Source organism: Physeter macrocephalus, chromosome 5, assembly GCF_002837175.3.
Source record: "Physeter macrocephalus isolate SW-GA chromosome 5, ASM283717v5, whole genome shotgun sequence".
In the NCBI taxonomy this organism is placed as follows: Eukaryota; Metazoa; Chordata; class Mammalia; order Artiodactyla; family Physeteridae; genus Physeter; species Physeter macrocephalus.
The window spans coordinates 88138872-88158877 of record NC_041218.1 but is presented as its reverse complement, the minus strand read 5'-3'; the positions used below and the strand labels follow the sequence as shown (position 1 = coordinate 88158877).

Here is a 20006-nt window from a genome sequence, read left to right as displayed (position 1 = left end):
CCTGTGCTCCGCAACGGGAGAGGCCACAGCAGTGAGAGGCCTGCGTACCTCAAAAAAAAAAAAAAAAAAGTTAAAAGAATTCCTGTATACGCTTCAGAGATTAACCAAATATTAAACATTTTACTACATTTGCTTTATCCTTATTTTTATATATACAGATATACATTACTTTTTTCCTGACTCATTTGAGTCTTGATACTCCATTAACTATGTGAACCTCAGTTTTATTTCCTATAAACAAGGTCATTCTCCTACGTAAGCAAAGTATGATGATCAAAAATCAGGAAATTAACTTTGATACAATAGTATTATCTAATCTTCAGATATTATTCACATTTCACCAATTGTCACAGTACTTTCCATTATGGCAAGAGAAAATCCAGGATCACATCCTGCCTTTAGTTGTCATGTCTCTCTAATTTACTTTAAGCTGGAATAGTTGTAGAGCTATGTTTATATGTCATGATATCGACATTTTTTAAAGTGTTGAGGCCAGTTATTTTGCTAAATGTCCTTCAATTTTAGTTTGGTTGATTTTTTTCTCAAGACTAGAGTCAGGTTATATACTTTTGGCAGGAATATCACAGACATAATGTTCTTCCAGTACATTATATCAAGAAGCAAATGCTGCAGTTTCTTCTATTACTGATGATGATAACTTTGATCATTTAGTTAAGAAGGTATCTGCCAGGTTTCTCCAAAGCTAAGTCATTATTTCACTCCTTGTAACTATTAAGTACCTTGTGGAGAGATAGTTTGATTATGTAAATATCCTATTACTCTCAAACTTACCATTGGCTTTAATATCTATTGATGATTATTGTACAAATCAGTTTTCAAGATGGTTGCTTAAAAGTTCTCATCACAAGGGAAAAACTATGTAACTGTGAGGTAATGGTTGTTAACTTATTGCGGTAATCATTTTGCAGTATATACATATATCAAATCATTATGTTCTACGACTTAAACTTATGCAATGTTATGTCAATTATATCTCACTAACATTGGGGAAAAAAAGATGGTTGCCAGATAGTGATCTTTTTTTTTCCCATTTCACCAATTTCTTTCGTGTTTATTAGCTGGCTTCCTGGTACAAAGAAGGCTTCCTGCTACAAAGAAAGCTTCCTTCTCTTATTTATTTATTCATTCATGCATTCATTCATTTGTATCAGTATAGGCTCATTGATTTTTTTTTTTAATTCTTTTTTTAAAAATTTATTTTATTTTTGGCTGCATTGGGTCTTCATTGCTGCGTGTGGGCTTTCTCTAGTTGCAGCGAGCGGGGGCTACTCTTCGTTACAGTGTGCAGGCTTCTCGTTGCGGTGGCTTCTTTTGTCGCGGAGCATGAGCTCTAGGCGTGCGGGCTTCAGTAGTTGTGGCACACAGGCTCAGTAGCTGTGGCTCGTGGGTTCTAGAGCACCGGCTCAGTAGTTGTGGTGCACGGGCTTAGTTGCTCTGTGGCATGTGGGATCTTCCCGGACCGGGAAAGAACTCATGTCCCCTGCATTGGCAGGCGGATTCTTAACCACTGTGCCACCAGGGAAGCCCTGATTCTTATTTCATTCTTCTGACACTGTCCCTATTTTTCTTTGAGCACTTTAATTTCTGACCCAACACGTTGTTCCAGGATCATCTTGCACTGTCTCTATGCCAGCCCTGGAATCAGACATTTCTCTAAGGAGCCTTGATTCTTTACTGTAGAATAGTATTTAGAGACTTGGTTGTTAGATGTGCTTATTGCTACTGAGGAATCATTGTGTCTAGGCCCTCTTAGTGGATATAGCTAAGTGCATTGTATATGTGTGAGCATCTACGTGTGTGGATGTGTGTAATACACCTATATTTTTTAGAAAGGATTATTAAGTTAACCAGTGTCATGACTGCTAAAAATTTAAAAAGTGAATATATTCTTAGGCTGCATGACCAAGTGATCATGTCCCTATTAGTAGAAGTTATAAGTCCACAGTGTTTTGCATTCTTCAAATAGGTTGTTTTGTTGGCCAGCTAGATTCCAGGAATTTAGATCTTATCTGATAAGGAAGATGACCTGGATAGTGAGAGTTTTGAAAGGCATGTTATGTGAAGAACAGTTGAAGGAGCTAGGAATATTTAATCTGGAAAAAGGAGAGATTACAACAGCATCTACTTACTATATTATTTTATGTGAAGGCAGAAGATGTAAATTTATTCTGTGCCCGTTTAGAGTATATAACTAATACAGGTGAATGGAATTTAAGAGAGACACCAATTTATCTCTGAATAAGGACATTTTTGAGGCAAGCTCTCTTCTAATGGAGTGAACTGCCTTGAAAAAAGCCTCGAACTCAGTTATTACCTCTCTTCAATCAGAAGAAAAGTTTGCCCATTTTCGTATCGTTAATTTGTGCTGTGAGAAGTTGGAACTACTTGAAAGATGTCTCAGTATGCTGTATTTAGTGGCTTAGTTAATTGTATGTCTCATGAGATGCATCATGAGGTAAGGGTTCTAGTCTAAATATATGTAAGAAATAATGTATACATAGTTTCCTCTTGTATATTTATAATAGTAGGCTGTGGGAAGTCCAAAGAAAACTTGTTTGACTTTTTCTAATGTAGTGGATTTAGGGGACAGGTTAGACTAGAGATGTAATCTACATATATAGTGGTCATTACATACACATGGTATTTTTTTTTTTTTTTTTTTTTTTTTGGGGGGTATGCGGGCCTCTCACTGTTGTGGCCTCTCCCGTTGCGGAGCACAGGCTCCGGACGCGCAGGCTCAGCGGCCATGGCTCACCCGGTTCCCCTGCATCGGCAGGCGGACGCGCAACCACTGCGCCACCAGGGAAGCCCTACACATGGTATTTAAACTAAGATATTTTGAAGCGATCACCAAGGGACTGAGTGAAGACAGAAAATATCAGGGACTGAGCTCAGGGAGAAGACAGGAGCCAGCAAAGAAACTGAGGAGTAGCCAGAAAGTTAGGAGCAAACCCAAGAGAGTGGTTTCCTAGAAGCTAAGTGAATAGTGTTCCACGAGGCGGAAGCATAGTCAGCTGTGTCGTATGAGCAACTGAGACCTGACCATTGGATTTAGCAACCTGAATTTATTCGTGTCCTTAAAGAGAACTTTCAGGAGAGTGCGGGGAGTAAAGGCATGATTGGATTGAAGAGAGGAAGTGGAGAAATTGGAGAAGATGGCAAAATTTTGCTGTGAAGGGGAGAAGAGAAATGGAATAGTTGCATTTGCTGAGCACATACCTTGTGTCTTATAGAGTCATCCCTCGGTACCTGCAGGGATTGGTTCCGGGACCCCCCACTGGGGATACCAAAATCCTCTGGTGCTCAAGTCCTTTATATAAAATGGCATAGTACTGTATAGTTGAAGACATTAGGCAACAGTGAAAAGAATAAGCTATACATAGTTGAGCTCATGATTCTGGTTAAATAGTAGGTGTAGTACATTTAGAAAGTACTTTCCTCTGTGGTATGGATTTGAATGAGCTAGAAATTGAAGTGTTGGTTTCCTGATTTATAGAAAATTCCCTCAGGTTAGAAGAATGTTATCAGTGTAGTGGCTATTAAATTGTGTTGCATTCCTGAGTTTCCAGGCAGCTTGGGCCAGTTGTCTTGGTAGTTAGTAGTAATATGCAGCCCAACCCCCAAACTTCATTTTTATTAGCCTTGAATTGATGATCTGGACATATTAATAATGGTATTACATGAAATAGTGAGATTTGATGACCAACCATATGTTCATTATTTTTAAAATGACTCAGTTTCCAAGAATAGTTCACTTGTCCCATAAGAAGTTATCTGGTATAAAGCCATATGTCTTAATTTTAAATTGGCCACTATAACATGGGGGAAGAAAACCCAGGGGACACAATTTGGTTCTCATTTCTATTTCACCATTAACCCTCCATCCACCTTCTTAGAACTAATTCCAAGCTCATTTCTTATATGTGTATGGTTTTGCTGTAGTTTCAGTTACTTATTGTAAGGGAGTGAAGTTGTTAGATGTCTGTGTTTAGTCTACCATTTTTTTCCTGGTGGTTTGAAATATTTAAATCTTAAATTACTCTTTAAGTAATTAAGTCACTTGCATACCATTCCTTATATGTTCTTACAATTTAATTTACTGTGATGATCTGGGCCTAGAAGAATCCAAAGTAACTTGTCAAATAGGTCAGAACAAGGAGAAAGTCATTTTAGACAGAGGAATTATCACCAGGTCTAGAAGGCAAGCATGAAAATATATTTGGTAACCCACATGGCCTGACTGTAGGATATGTATATGGATGGCAGATTGGAGTGGGTAGGTTGTGTGTGGAAGAAGGTAGAGATGATGGATGCTACTGATTATAAAAGCAGTGAATCTATGATAAGGTTGTAAAAGAAGGGTCTTTTGTATACTATGCTGATTAAACTCTTTTCTTAGGTAATAGGAAATCATTAGAGATTTTTAAGAAGGAGAGAAACATGATGAGGTCAGTATTTTAGAAAGATAAATGGTGAAAGTGAAGAAATAATAAGAGACTGTAAGAGTAGTCCTGGTAATAGATAATATGGGCTTGCACTAGATCTGTGGTAGTGGGGCCAGGGAGGGGTTATATGAGAGGTGTTTTGGCAGTGTGACAGGTAGATGCATTGATTTATTCCTTCATATTTATTGAATGATTCCTGTGTGCCAGGTAGAGAATTGGTGGTGTTGGGAAAGGGAAGGAGACAAAGATTCTAGGTTTCCTTGCTTAAGTACCAAATTGAGTAGATAGTAAAAGAATAGTAGATTTGAGGAGGAAAAATGCATTTTAGCTTTGTTTTCCCTTTAGGTAGTTGTAACAGGTTCACAGAAGAGCTTAAGCTTGGTTCTGTATTTTCTGTTTAGTATCTTGTATTTATAAAAAGAATTGAAACTGGGTGTCTTCCCTTTACTTCCCTCTGTTAGAAATAACAGAAGTAAAATTGCAGCTGTTGTTAGTTTAGAATCCTATTTTAGAATATTTAAATTTTGCTTTTCAGTTGAGTCAGTAACTCAAAAGATTGTCATTAGCACTTAAAAAATAAATGTTAAAAAATAAATTTAGGTATTTATGAGTAAAAATGAAGTAGAATCACAGAATTTTCCCTTCACTAAAAACCAGATGAAAATAGGAAAAAGTGGGTGGGGGAAGGAGAGGGCAAAAAATGGAACAGAAGCGCACGAGACAGGGGTATGTGCAACCTTATGCCAAATACTTCAAAAAGTGGAGGCCAGGAAAGAATGAGAAGATACTTGGTGTATCTGTCAAGGTTTATAATTCCAGCTCCATATCCCAGAAGCCAGACTAAGGAAAGATGAGGCCTGTAAAACAGGAAGTATCCTAACACTCTCCAGGGAAGCAGATCTAAGAGATGAGTAGGAAGCAAAAAGTCAACGAAAAATCCTTGAGAAGACCCGCATACTAATGCTGAGCCTCACACTGTCAAGGAGCATTGACATTTTGAAAGGTACTCTTGTTAAGGGCAAGAACCAAAGCCCATGAAGGTAGGATAGCCCTCTGACTGGGGGGATGGATCCTGGTATAGGACACTTAATGATGTTTCAGCAGTGGCTGTACTCAGTCCAAACTTAGCTTTCTTTGTCCATTTCCTGCATTGATGGGTTATAGAAAAATCGATTAAAAGCAGTATCCAGATCTCAAATTGAAGTTTGTGTGTGGTGTGTGCATGGACATGTGTGCATAGAAATAAAAATGTTCCCAGCTAAGGTAAAAAGGATGTTGAAGTTGTCAAGGAGAACCCATTAGATATCAAAGTTAATAGGAGCTCAGTGTAGCACTCCTCATGTTAAACACGATCAAGATTTTTTTGAAAGGTGGCATGGCAACTCTACAAATACACTACAGGAAAAAAATAAATGAAAGAAATGACCATGAAAAGACAATAAGACTATCCTACCTAAGCATAACTTGTACCCCTGGAATAGAGACTCCACCAAATGAAACAGAAAAAGATTTCAGAAATATCATGCAAAAATTACATTTGCAGGTTGAAAGGCTCTGAACACCAGGAAAAAAAATTGTGAAATGTTGAAAAATGACTACACCCTAGTAGTTAGTAACTTCAGAAATAAGCAGAGAATTATTTTGGCATCCTGGCTAAAAAGAAAACCTGACCTGTATGTGGTGTTGGGGGGGGAAATCTAGCTGACTGCAAACTTCTCAGTTACGTACAATTCCAAAAGACATTTGAACAATATTTACAAAGTTTTGATGGCAAAAAAAGTATATATCGTAAGTATCATACTCAGCAGTATCAGATTTGGTTTGGCTGCTAATAACAATCGCTAAAACTATAAGGATTTATAATCTTGGATACAAGAAATATGGAGGTAGACAGTCAGAACTGGTAAGGTGGCTTCATCCGGCAACCTAGGTTCCTTCCTATCTATGAATACACCTGGCTTCTGGTCTCAATATCACTGTCCATGGTGGCTGCTGGAGCTTTGGCCATTAAAACAGCATTCCAGGGAGCAGGAAATGGAAAGGGGGGAAAGAACCAAGGGCTTTCTCCAACTGAGTGAGATTCTTTTAAGGGGCCTAACTTGGAAGTTCCACCTAACACCGCTGTATCTGGACCAGAACATAGTCACAGCCACACCTGGCTTAGGAAAGGTCTTTATTTTGGGCAACAATGTGTCCAGCAAAATGGTTGCAAAAGGAAAAGGAGGATGGGATAATGGGAGTCAATTAGCGATCTTTGGTGATTTTTTTTACAGGTGTCCTCTTCTTTATCAGCCCTTTCTTCTTCTCATTTCACCTTGACTTCTGTCTCCTCCATTCCATTTAAATTGCTCCTCCCAAGTTCATTCTAACCTCTGTTTTGTTTAATCCAATGATCTGTTAGCAGCCTACTCCTTTGTAAAAGACCCTCCTCTCCTGGATTCTGTGACATCACACTCACCTGCTTTCTTTCTACTCATTTTCTGTTGTTGGCCTCTCTTGTTTCACTTCTCTGAATAGTAATCGACTTGAGGCTGAACCCTTTTCTTCTCTAATTATACTCTTCTTATGATATGTCAGTCACGTGATTTTATTGAAGTCATCTCTGAGCACAGGTCTTAAGTATACTTTAGTTCTGACAAATGCATATACCTGTGTAACCCACCTCTGATTTTAAATATTGACTATGTGTTCATGGCTTCTATACTCATATCTCCATCTTTATCTTGAGCTCAGACTCAAGTATGTAACTACTTGTTTGACATCTTTATTTTTATGTCAAATAGGTATTGTCACCTTAACAGATCTAAAACTATTTTTTTGTATTACTTTCATAAACATTTTTAAAAATTAATTTTTATTGGAGTATAGTTACTTTACAATGTTGTTCATAAACCTTTTTTTAAAAAAATATGCATCCATCTCAGAAAAATGGTTCAAACCCAAAACCTAGATTCCTCTCCCTAATCCCTCCCCCAACCTGCCCCATCCTAGTCCATTTCTAGATCTTGTTGATTTTACCCATAAGTAAGCTTCCTTTCTGTTCTTTACAAATTCTGAGCTCATTCCCACCTCAAGGTCTTGGTGTTTACTGTTCCCTCTGCTCAGAACGTCCTCCCTCAGTTCTTAGCACAGCTGGCTGTTCTTTCTCATCCTTCACATCTCAATTCACGTGTCATCTCAGAGGGGACTTCTTTGGCTATCTTTTCCAAAAGTACCCCACTCCATCCCAACTATATCTCCCAGTTTATTTCCTTGATAGTACCACCTCAACACAAAATTATATTGTTTGCTGTTCATTTTCTATCTTCTCTTTCTGCATTGTAAGTTTCGGCATGGCAGGGACCTTGTTTCTTGTTCACTGTTGTGACCTTAGTGCCTAAACAGTGCAATATTAGTAAGTGTTCAGTAAATAAATATTTTTATTAATGTATTAATTTTAATTAATATCTATATTAATATTTATTAATTTATTTATCACATACTGGCTGAAACATCTCTAAAGTAGTGTTTTTCAAATTTTATTCATGGTATTTTTAATGAGGTATAGGTAGCAATTTTTAATCTAAATTCATTTTGACAATCTATTAAATCTTTAAACCATTTGATTATCATTTCATGCATTATCATTTTGTTATGGAGTACCTGGAACACTAATTTAGTTAATGTTTTTACTAGAGGCCTCTAATAACATATCCATATTTGAATGATGACTGAACAGTTGATGTAAAAAAATTTCTTGAGTAAATGAGGAAGTTAAACCATTTAGATTGTATTTCATTATTGATTTTTCCAAATGGCACAACTGTCAAAACAAGAATCACTTACACAATACACTATCAATTAAGTATTTGAAGGACCTTTTAAGTGTTTAAAAAAAAAAAAGCCCTAAGGAATGCTACTGGTAGAGATTTTGTGGGTACATGCTAAAGTTAAGAAACTTGAAATTCAAAGAGCTGCTTTTAAAGGACATACAGGGTGGGTTGGCTGTACACATCAGGAAGTTCTACAGAGGGTTTTGTGGGTATTAAGATTATAACTCTAGTTATTCTCTTAGATTTCACAATAGTACAACATGTTTTTGTAAATACAGATTTACGCAGAAGTTACTTGGCTGTAATTTTTCTTCTTAGGTTAGGTGTTATCCTCTAGCCCTTAAATACACAGACTATGTGTTGGTTCCATGCAGGAAAATAAGAGTTACAAATATTCCTTTTATGAACTGGTATAATAGAAAGTGTATACCTCTTAGACCTCATTTTGCATTTGATTTTTCTAGCCTAAGATTGGAAATGACTTTAAGCATATAGTTTGTGGTATTTATTCTTCACAACATTTCCATGAAATAAAATCCTGTTTCAGATGAAGAATTTTGTAAGTTTTCAAGAAATTGTAACAATTTATAGGTCATATGATTAGAAAATAGCAACCCTGAAACTAGTAGGTTTCCTTCCGTCCACACCAGGCTCCTCCTACCAGAATTTCACTTTTTTTTTTTAACTTCAGTATCAGTATGAAAAAATTTGGTTTGAACCTTAGTGTTTATTACCTTTTTAAGGACAGAATAGCTTTGTTCCTAGTTTCTGAAGTCTAAAAATTGCTTATTTTAGCCTTGGAGGAGGCAACTGAGTTATATATAACTTTACTTTAGCATTTAGGAATAGAGGTAGACTAGACTTGGCAGGTTTGACTTTTACTCCTGTTCATTGTACTTTATAGGTCTGCAAATCCTTATATATTTGTTGATTGAATGACATGTCAGCAAATAAACCAGCCATATTAAACTTCACAATGTTTTTGGACCTTTTAGTATTAGGGAAGAGTATGTTTCTATGTTTATATGCGTGTCAGGGTAGTGCAGAAGTTTGACAGGTAGAGTTTTTAATTTCTGGCCTGCCAACTAAAAATTGTCACTCTCCATCTGGCACTACAAGAATGAAGTTGTTAGCCACTGTGGTCGCTGACCTTCAACACGCCCCGAAAGGAGTTCAGGGTGGAGATTGTGGAGATCAGGAATGAGGCACTCTGTGCTCTCGGAAAAGCTGGCAGTACAGGCCTTCATATAGTTAGATATTTTCAGAAGATTTTATGAGCCCAATTTCTTGTATACTTTCATATCTGGAAAAGCACTAAAATCATTCAGGGAGACATCTGCTCCTCGTGACTAGCAGCGGTCTTCTTGTGACTAGTAGCAACCTTCTGCCAAAATGTGTGATTAATTGCATGTATCCCCACCTTTACTAAAATCACATATATACCGACCTCGCCCCCTCCCTTTTCGGAGCAGGTCCTCAGAGCTTTGTGAGAGGCTAGTCTTCCAGGCTGGAGTCCTCATTTTGCCCCCAAAAAAACTTAACTGACCACTCGCATTGTTGTGCTTTTTTCTTTTTTTTTTTTTCAGTTGATAGAAAAATTAATTCATTCATCTGTGATGGTACCAATACTTTGGTTGGCAACTGTTTAATTTGGTTTGTAAACATTTGTGCTTAATACATACAAAAAGCTATCGGAGAGTTCTGAGGTAGTAAAGACATTGGACTGCTCTCAAAGAACTTATGGATAGTGGTAGGGGCACATATACAGACAAGTATACAAAAGTCTGTACAAAACAGAACATACTAAGTGTAAGGGGAATACAGAACAGGATGAGAAGTATTTAATGGAGGAATTTGGGAGAAACTTATAGAGAAAGTAGAATTTAGGAGGCCTTCTTGAAATCTTCCTTGTTTTGGAAAGAGAAGAAGTGTTAATTTTGGTACAGAGGTAGAAAAGTGTAGGAAGTGTGGTATGATTGAAACAGATGTATGAGAAGATGATGAGCAATAATGTTGGGTAAGTAGGTTAGTGTGAGACCTTAGAGGGTCTAAACACAATTCTAAGTGCAGTGGGGAGTGACACAAGGTTGCTGAATAGCATAATAATGAGATTCCAAATATGTATCACTGATGTAACTACTGTTAATATTTTTGCGTGTGTTAGTAAAGGAATTCAGAGGAACTCCTGTACATTATTTGAATTTTTATTTAACCGTTATTGAGTTGTGGAATATTTGACTAGATGGCACTGGTGAGAAACTAAGGCCTAGAGAACTCAGTAACTAATTCAAAAGCCCTAGCTCTTAGTGTCAGAACTTGAATCTAGAACCCATTTCTCCTGATGCTTAATCATTGCTTTTTCTCTGCTCTCCTTCCTCTTCTGCATATTATAATGTGTTGGGTACTTAGTGAGACACAAAGGAAGAAGGATGCCTCTTTTTTTCCTTAAGAGTGTTTACATATGATTGAATGACATGTGTGGCTATATTGCTTTACATTTTTATTTAAATACCAGATTTATTAGTACAAATCAGTGCTGGAAGAGACATCCAGCTTCAACATTTTTTAGTCCAAATGAACACTTACAGAAAGCTAGCTTCATCTTAGAGGAAAGTAGGATTTGAACTGACCTAGAAGGATGGATGAGTGGAGAAAAGGAATGAGAATTACAGCGCAAGTGAAGTGTCAGAGGTGTGCATAAATTATTTTCTGAGAGTAGTGAGAGTCATGCTGGAACAGAGAAATTTGTTTTAGAATTACGAGAGAAGTACATTGTAACATTAGTATTCCATAGACTGATTTTTTTTTTTTTCTAACTAAGGAATGGTTAAAAACTTGATTTTTCTTTGGCTATATCTCTGCAAAGAATACTTGTGGGTATTTGATAGTGAGATTTTTTTTTTAGAGTTTTATTTATTTTTGGCTGCTTTGGGTGTTCGTTGCTGCGCGCGGGCTTTCTCTAGTTGTGGCGAGCGGGGGCTACTCTTCGTTGCGGTGTGCGGGCTTCTCATTGTGGTGGCTTCTCTTGTTGCAGAGCACGGGCTCTAGAGCACAGGCTCGGTAGTTGTGGTGCATGGGCTTAGCTGCTCCGCAACATGTGGGATCTTCCCGGACCAGGGCTCGAACCTGTGTCCCCTTCATCGGCAGGTGGATTCTTAACCACTGCGCCACCAGGCAAGTCCCTGATAGTGAGATTCTATTAAAGCAGACTTAACATACTGTCTCTTCATAGTTATCTTTTCCCTCTATCCTAGTCTTTGGCATTATAAATGCATTTTGTGTAGACCTTGACATAGAAAAAAGTAATTTCAGATGTTTTGACAAGTATGATGACTAAAGCAGCATCGAGAGAATTAGCTCAGAGCAACTGTCTATGGCAATATTTAAATTCTATGCCTATGGTTAGCTCTGTGTTTTCACAATTGGATTATTTTTATATCTTAGTATCATCTTTCTATCAAATTATTTGATCAAAAAAGATTCAGATCCTCTGTTTAAGGTACCCAATAAGCTTAATATTCTACTTTTTTCTGTAAATTAATTTTAGTGTCAATTTAGCATGAAAAGTATTTATCATGAACTGTCATGATAAAAGAGACTATAAATCTGTATTCCTGGACAGTTAGAATCAGAGAAGTTGGAAAAGCTTTAGAAATAATCTTTATTATTCATGAAATCATTTGTTGATTTATTATTTCTTGTTGTTTATACTCATGTGTCTGCCCTTTGTCAGATGTCTGATTCAGGAATCTGTCTTAGCATGCTGTAAAACCTGTTTTAAAAATAGATATGAGCCACTCCATGTCACTGAAAGGTTGTTGACACAATGGAAAAACTGTTAAATGAGTTTGTAGAGCAAAACTTACCATTACCTGAAGAAAGGTTGTGTTTCTTTTTTTTAAACAAAATTGATTGAAATTTTATGTCTTTAAATCCAAATGAATATAATTAAAATATTTAGAACATTTTATGTACCTAGTGTACTGTTAGAGTTGATTTTTGAAATTTATTTCTTAGTGTAGCTTGGTGTAAACCAAAGTATATTAAAAAAACTTTGAGATTATTTTATTTGAACCAGGTACTGTTTTCCTCACTTCCACTGAAGCTTTTTCTTTTTTTTTTAAAATATGAACTTTTTTTTTTTGACATTTGATTTTTTTTTAAATTTATTTACTTATTTATTTATGGCTATGTTGGGTCTTCATTTCTGTGCAAGGGCTTTCTCTAGTTGTGGCAAGTGGGGCCAGTCTTCATTGCGCTGCGCGGGCCTCTCACTATCGTGGCCTCTCTTGTTTCAGTGCACGGTTGCAGAGCACAGGCTCCTGACGCGCAGGCTCAGTAATTGTGGCTCACGGGCCCAGTTGCTCCGTGGCATGTGGGATCTTCCCAGACCAGGGCTCGAACCCGTGTCCCCTGCATTGGCAGGCAGATGCTCAACCACTGGGCCACCAGGGAAGCCCAAAGCTCTTTCTTAAGGAAAAAAAAAAAAAAAAAAAACCTATTTATATGTGACCATTCAAATATTCCCCAATTATATTAAATACCTTACATATTTAATAGATTGGGTGAATAAAAAATCCTTTCACATTTTCTATATGAAATGCATATTATTTACACCACTGGGGATTAGAAAGAGGATCTTTATTTTGGTAGATAAGCTGGAATTTTTGGCAGTAAAGATTCGGTGAGATTAAGGGACAGTAAAGTGAAAAATTGATGTTTTCATACTTTTTGTAGCATTTTTTATAGTTTGCATTTGGCAAGGTGGGGACAGGAGAGGGAGGAGAGTTATAACCAGTTTGGAAAACATAAACAATAGTCTTCACAGACAATTATAATGAAGGTGTAATGTAATGAATAGTCTGCTGACCGAATCAAGGTAAAACCTCTAGGACAAAATGTGGTTAAAGTTAATGAATTACTCCCAAAGGCCTCCAGGACAGAAAAACAAAAAATGGAAGATTTTAAGTCAGTAAGGACAAGCTTCCCGCCAGAACCCTGGTAAGAGAAATAAAGGTAGCCACATCTGACTGAGCAACTTCAGAGGAGGTGAACTTTGAAATCTCTAAATAATCCATGTGTATGTAGTTGAGAATTGACGTTGCAATCTTAGGATAATCAGGTAACTATTTTTATTTTAACTGTCAACAAAAACTGATTGCACGTTTTCCTTCTCTAACGTATTTGCCATGTTTAAAAAAGGAAATGTAAATATTTCCCAGTTGCTGATTGGGGAATTTTTAAATATAAAATTAATAATAAAATAATTATAATTGACCATCTATATGTACTAGACTTTGGTAACCATTTTATGTATATTGTCTTATTTATTAGTCACAAAAACTATAAGGGATAGATAGGTGCAGCTACTCCTGTTTTATAAGTGAAAGAAACTAGATCATAGAGGTGAAGTGACTTCTTCAGTATTGTATATTAGTGGAACCATTTGAATCCTCATCTTTTGACTATGCTCCTCCTCTTTCCATGATGCCAGGGAATTTATGAGGTTTTCAAAACATGGTTTACTTGAATTTGATCAGTTAAAGATGAAATCAGTATCTTAGGAAAGGTAATAAATAATCTGGTCTCTAACACTGTCAAAAATATATGCAGTCACAACATTGTAAATCAACTATATTTCAATAAAAGTTAAAAAAATACAGGCAGTAAGTAAATTCTGCCTTGAATTTTAGAAGTTGATCTGAATATTTGAACCTGCTGGTAATAATTGTCATTATATTTGAATCCTTATATGCTCCCAAGAATGGAGTATAAAACCTCTGGTATTTTGTTTACTCTGGGCAAACTGTGTAGTGTTAGCATCTTGCCGGTTGCAGATCTGCATGTGCTAGGATTGGCTGAGCAGGGTGCTCTACTCTCAGATTTTTCTTGAGATCCTGTTTGGCCTTGGATGATCCTAATTTGTGATGAGTTCTGCAATGAATTCTGCGTTTGAACCTGTTTAAGCTCATCCTTAACACCTGCCGGAGATGCCCTCCATGCTGGTGTAGTATTAAGACTAGAAAAGTATTCCAGAGGTAACTGGAATCAGTCTGAAATTAATTTTCTCTAGGAGTAAGGAACCATTAAGTTTAGTATCCAGAGAGATGCTTATGAAGCAGTCTGTGGTAAATTTCTGAATAATTGCAAACTGTGATATCTGAGAAGTCCTTAATAGTAGTTATTCCTGTGTAATTAACTCTAATATTAGCTTAGTATTTAACATACATTAATTAGGTTTCTCCAGCTATTTGATTTTAGTTCAACTTTGTGTTTACTGAGTATCAGAGAAAATTAAATATGATTATAAATTTTGGAATCTCTATCAAGCCATCCTGTAGCAACAGTAATTGATGCTAGTTCCTAGATAGGTTGATTCCTATCATATGTGAATTTATAAATGAAAAATTTCCAGTATAAGCTGGAAAATTCTGAAATTTATTTAAACGGCTTATTTTTTAAAAAAACAATTCAACTATTTTGTAAGAAAATTTAAGTGTTATATTCATGTAGAAAGATCCTTCTTTTCTTATGGCACCTGATTTTTGTTCACTTAAGGGAACCTGTTGCTAAAATAGTAATGAGGAAGTGTGTAATATAAGTATAGTCATACACCCCTTGCTGTGCAAGTAACCAGAGTGCTATGTATACATGTTGTTCAGTCTCCTTTTAGAAGGTGAAAGTCAAGTCCTTTGTATGTTTTTCTCTCTTGCACAGCCTAAAATGACGAATGTGTGATCTCAGTGGAATAAATGGCGTCCAAAGTCACAGATGCTATAGTGTGGTATCAAAAGAAGGTAAGTTGATAGTCAAAGCTTTTAACCTTTTAAATGTTTTTATTCTAAAAGCGCACTCTTTTTTTTTAATACGATGAATTTATGTCAAGTATTAGCTAAAATAAGAAAGGTGGTGCTTAGAAATATTTTTCTCTACTTTTTACTCCACATTATCAAAGTAGCTAGATTAATTATTTTCAGTTAAAATATAAACCAAATTTCCAGGATTTTGAATACAGTTAGCATTTTATGAAAGCATTAAATTTTTTCTTGCATTAATTTCTTTTGAAGAAAGCTAGGTTAACAGATCTGTTATACTTTTATAACAAGGGAAACTATAGTTTAAGTCTATTTCTTGTAAGTTACAATTCAACAGTTGAACCTTTTCAGTAGAATAAACCTTTGGAGACTGTATTTTCCAAACTGAAATATTAAAATGTTTATTTTGTTGTTTTAGGAATAGTCATCATAACTGCTTAACTAGCTGTGTCATCCTATGTTTCAAAATAAGCTTTAACAATGTAATGTTTTCTTTATAAATTACAAATTCTGATGCCTTTTTCGAAGATACAGTAAGCTGTTTATTCCTGAAGAGTGTTGTTTACACTCTTTAAAATGTATTGTTGTTTTATGTGGTATTTTAGATTTTTAGCTTATGTAGTGAATTATGTTTGTTTTCACATTTTAAAACATTTTTGGTGCCTTATTCATTAGGTCCCTATTAACAAAGATAATTATATATTTAAAGCTTTTCCTATGTATGGGAAAATCAGACAATTTTAAAATTTAGTTAAATTGTAAATAAGTGGTAAAGTAGCACACTTTAAAGATTAGACATACCTAAGAATACAGTCTGTCTTTAGATGTGTCATTTCTTTTCTGGGTAGAACATACTACAGATATACAGTATCACATTTTTCTCGTAAAGTAACGAATTGGAAGTATTGATGTTGATCATACTATTAATTCAATCTTTTATGTTTTTATATTAGTGTCATCTTTACTTTTAAATTTCCAGTCAACTTAAAAGAAAGCTGAATTAAAGAAAACTAATTTTTTTCCTACATAGATCTTTGAAAGCTTTTCTCTTAATTTCTACTTATGAGAGTTAGTAATATTTATTAAACATTTTATCTATCGGACTTTTTATGTTTAAATATTTCACTGAAGATCATTTGTAGGATGTGTTAGATTAATTGACCTTTCTTGAGATCGGAGAGTTTGAAATACTCTACTCACATTCAGTTTTAGCACAGTAACACCCTTCTTATCTGAGGGTCGTCTATCTAGCAGCTTTGGATATGTGCAACCAAAAAATTCTCCACAGCAACCCTAACAGATAAAACAAATTATATCTAGCAAATATAATCACATATTATGTTAGAGAGTCACCAGAACCATTAACCAGATTTGATTTGCTCTGTTGTTTTCTTTTGATTTTAAATTTAATTTTCTTGAAGAATACGTGTGAATACTTTGAAAGATTTAGTATTTCAAGACTTTTTGAAAACAAAAATAACAGCCCCTATTGGTGCCCTTTCCTATCCTTATCCAACCTCTGAGTTCTGCTCCCTGGAGGCAGTTGGTGTTTCAAAGTTCTGCTACTCTTCATCCTGGTAGGGAGTAGGGGAGGGTGGGTTGCAAATATAGGGTGTGAAGTTTGGGTTTTCATAATTACTTTTTGGGGAATACTGACATTTGTGGGTAGGAATGGGATACAAAATATCATGCAGTATTCTAAATTAGAGTTGGCAGACTTTTTCTGTAAAGGATCAGGTGGTAAGTGTTTTAGGCTTTGAGGGCCATAGGTCTCTGTGGAAACTAGTCAACTCTGCTCTTACAGGACAAAGGCAGCCTTAGATAATATGTAAATGAATGAAATGAATGGCATGACTGTGTTTCAATAAAACTTAATTTACAGAAACCAGCAGTACGTTAGATTTGGCCCACAGGCCTTAGTTTGCATACCTGTGCTCTAAGATAGCCTCATAGAGCTATCTTAGGGCACCAAAAAGAGCTCCCTGCTAAAAATGGAATAATGCCCTGTTGAATAACACTGTTTAGTTTTTTTTTATGGTATTTACTTTTTTTTTATACATACCTACTTTGCCCAAGTTATAAAGGTGCAGAAGAAATTAAGTCATACAACCAAAATCAGTGACCAAATACCCATATTTATACCACAACTTCCTCTCTGTTCTCCCTGCTAGTTCCATGCTAAAATGCCATGAGGGAACAAAAGGGGGAAAGAACTGTGGAAAATCTGGGTCTCTGAGGCAGCCTTCAAATTTAAGATGATTATTAGCCTTTGCCACTAAATAGTTATACAGTTTAGCAATCTGAGTGGTAACTGTTATTTAGAATCTACTCAGTTGTCTCCAGAAAGTAGTGGGCAAGGGGCCCACATTATAGATGTGCCTGTGATAATATTTCCTGTCTGTGCAACAGTTTTTATGTTTTGCTTTGTTTTTCTAGTTCTTGAAAGTCTCTGACAGAACTCAACAACTTTTGTTGTACTCAGTCACATTCAGGTATTCTACCAATTTCTTTTTTTTCTTTCTTGGGAATGACCCTCCTAGAACTCTGTGTCCTCCTGCTCCATTCTTGGATGGATTGTTCTCAAGTCATGCCTCTCATCTGCCATCTTGGTATTTCCTTTTATCACCTGCCTGAGTGTTCCTTTCACTGCTCTTTGGTCATATAGATTTGTGTTCCTCTTAAATATAGGCTTATAAAAAAAAATCCTTTTCTTGCAGGAGGGACCCCTTCCAGGGCCCAAGAGTGGCCTCTTGTCCAACACTCGTAAATGAATTGTCTGAGAGGACATACGTGCTGACAAAGCAAGAGACTTTATTAGGAAGGGGCACCCGGGTGGAGAGCAGGAGGGTAAGGGAACCCAGGAGGACTGCTCTGTCACGTGGATTGCACTCTTGGGTTTTATGGTGATGGGATTAGTTTCCCGATTGTCTCTGGCCAATCATTCTGACTCAGGGTCCTTCCTGGTGGCACACGCATCACTCGGCCAAGATGGATTCCAGTGAGGAGGATTCTGGGAGATTGGTAGGACATATGGACTGGCGTCTCCTATTCACCTTTCCCGAATTCTTCCAGTTGGTGGTAGCTTGTTAGTTCCGTGTTCCTTACCAGGACCTCCGCTTGTAAAATAACACATGCAAATGGTTATTGTGGTGCCTGGCCAGGGTGGGTGGTTTCAGTCAGTGTTTTCCCTAACAGTTATATAACATTTATTATGTGCCAGGCATTTTCTAGATGCTTTATGTATATTAACTAATTTAACATAGGTAAACAGATGGAATGAGACAGAGGGTCTGTTTCCTGTCTCTGGACATTAGTGGGTGAAGCTCTGTTGCCTGAAGCTGTTGTAATAAACTTGCTCCCCAGAAGGGAGCTTGACAACAGGCCAAGTCTGGCAGAGTTGAAAGATGGAAAGATCCTGAGTTTTTCAGGACTTTTTGAGCCATGGAATTCATTAACTCTGGAAATGTCTTATCTTGGGACTTCTTACTGTATGAGGTAATAAATCCCCTTATTTTTTCAGTCACTTGAAGTTTAATTTTATTTGCTTGCAGCTGAAGGCATGCTAAGTGATAACCAAGAAATGCTTTCTGATGGTATGTGGTTTCCTGTATAGTGCTCTTTTGCCTCTGAATGCTTATAGTAGTAGATATAAAATTAAGATCTACCAAATAGAAGTACTGAGCTTCCGACAAATGGGTTTATCACATTTTCTCTTTATTTTTTATTTTTTATTTTTTTATTTTTTTGCGGTACGCGGGCCTCTCACCGTTGCGGCCTCTCCGTTGCGGAGCACAGGCTCCGGACGCGCAGGCCCAGCAGCCATGGCCCACGGGCCCAGCCGCTCCGCAGCACGCGGGATCCTCCCGGACCGGGGCACGAACCCGCGTCCCCTGCATCGGCAGGCGGACTCGCAACCACTGCGCCACCAGGGAAGCCCACATTTTCTCTTTTAAGCTTTTTTTTCCTTGAACCATATTCTCATAGGTACCATTAAATCGTTAATGTAATTTTAAACGACTGTGTCTTATAGTATGATATGGTTGAAAGAGCACTTGTATTTGATTTTGTGACATTTATCAGCTTGTAATATTGAATGTGTTACTCAACCTCTCTGAGCCTCGGTTCCTTCTTTTGTAATCTGAGGATGGTAGTGCTTCCTCTCTGTGCCTCACAGGGTTATGAAGGAGTGAATCAACTTTAAATATAGTTTTTAAAAAGGTTTTTAAATTGGTTTATGAATTGTTGAATAAATATGAAGTATCACTCTTAAAAATAATACTAGTAATGCATCTTATGACTTGGAATATAGTAGATGAGACATTAGAGTGGCGGTCAGTACTCTGCAGTTTCTTTAATGACCAACAGGAGTATGTGCTGCACATACGTCTTCCATCTGACCAAAGAGGTGGGTATGTGACTAAGACCAGACCAGAAATGGTACCTCATTCCCTTGGCTACAGTGATGGGTCCAGGTAAATCTGACGACCCAAACTGTCCTTCTATAGTTTTTTGTTTTTGTTTTGTTTTGTTTTTAATTAGAGCTGCTGTAAAAGACTCTTTTGCTTCTTTCATTTAGGAACTTTCATTTAGAAGGATGAAAGTCTAAGCATGTTACCACAACATGGAAAAAGTTTTAGAAGAAGAGAATGAGAGAGCACAGAGAGTGGTCAGGAATAGGGAAAAAGCAGACAACCACATGCCAGCAGGTGCTCTGGTCCCTGGATTCATTCCCCCCTGAGATTAGCTTCACCCCTGACCTTTGAGTTGTTTAGCCAATAAATTTCCCTTTTAAAAAAAAAAAAAAAAAAAAAAGAAGAAAATTATTTATTTATTTTTGGCTGCATTGGGTCCTCATTGCTGCATGTGGGCTTTCTCTAGTTGTGGTGAGCAGGGGCTACTCTTCATTGTGGTGC

General features: G+C 36.7%; 1 protein-coding gene across 5 annotated transcripts in view; it reads left to right on the top strand.

Moving 5' to 3' along the window:
* PHTF2 (putative homeodomain transcription factor 2) overlaps positions 1 to 20006 on the top strand; it is a 154067-nt gene that overhangs the window by 17493 nt on the left and 116568 nt on the right. For all 5 annotated transcript variants that reach the window (XM_055085057.1, XM_028490146.2, XM_055085058.1 and 2 more), the window contains exon 2: positions 14996 to 15075. In XM_055085057.1, coding sequence (XP_054941032.1) covers positions 15031 to 15075 — 45 coding nt within the window. In that variant the 5' untranslated portion in view covers positions 14996 to 15030. The remainder of the gene's footprint in view (positions 1 to 14995; positions 15076 to 20006) is intronic.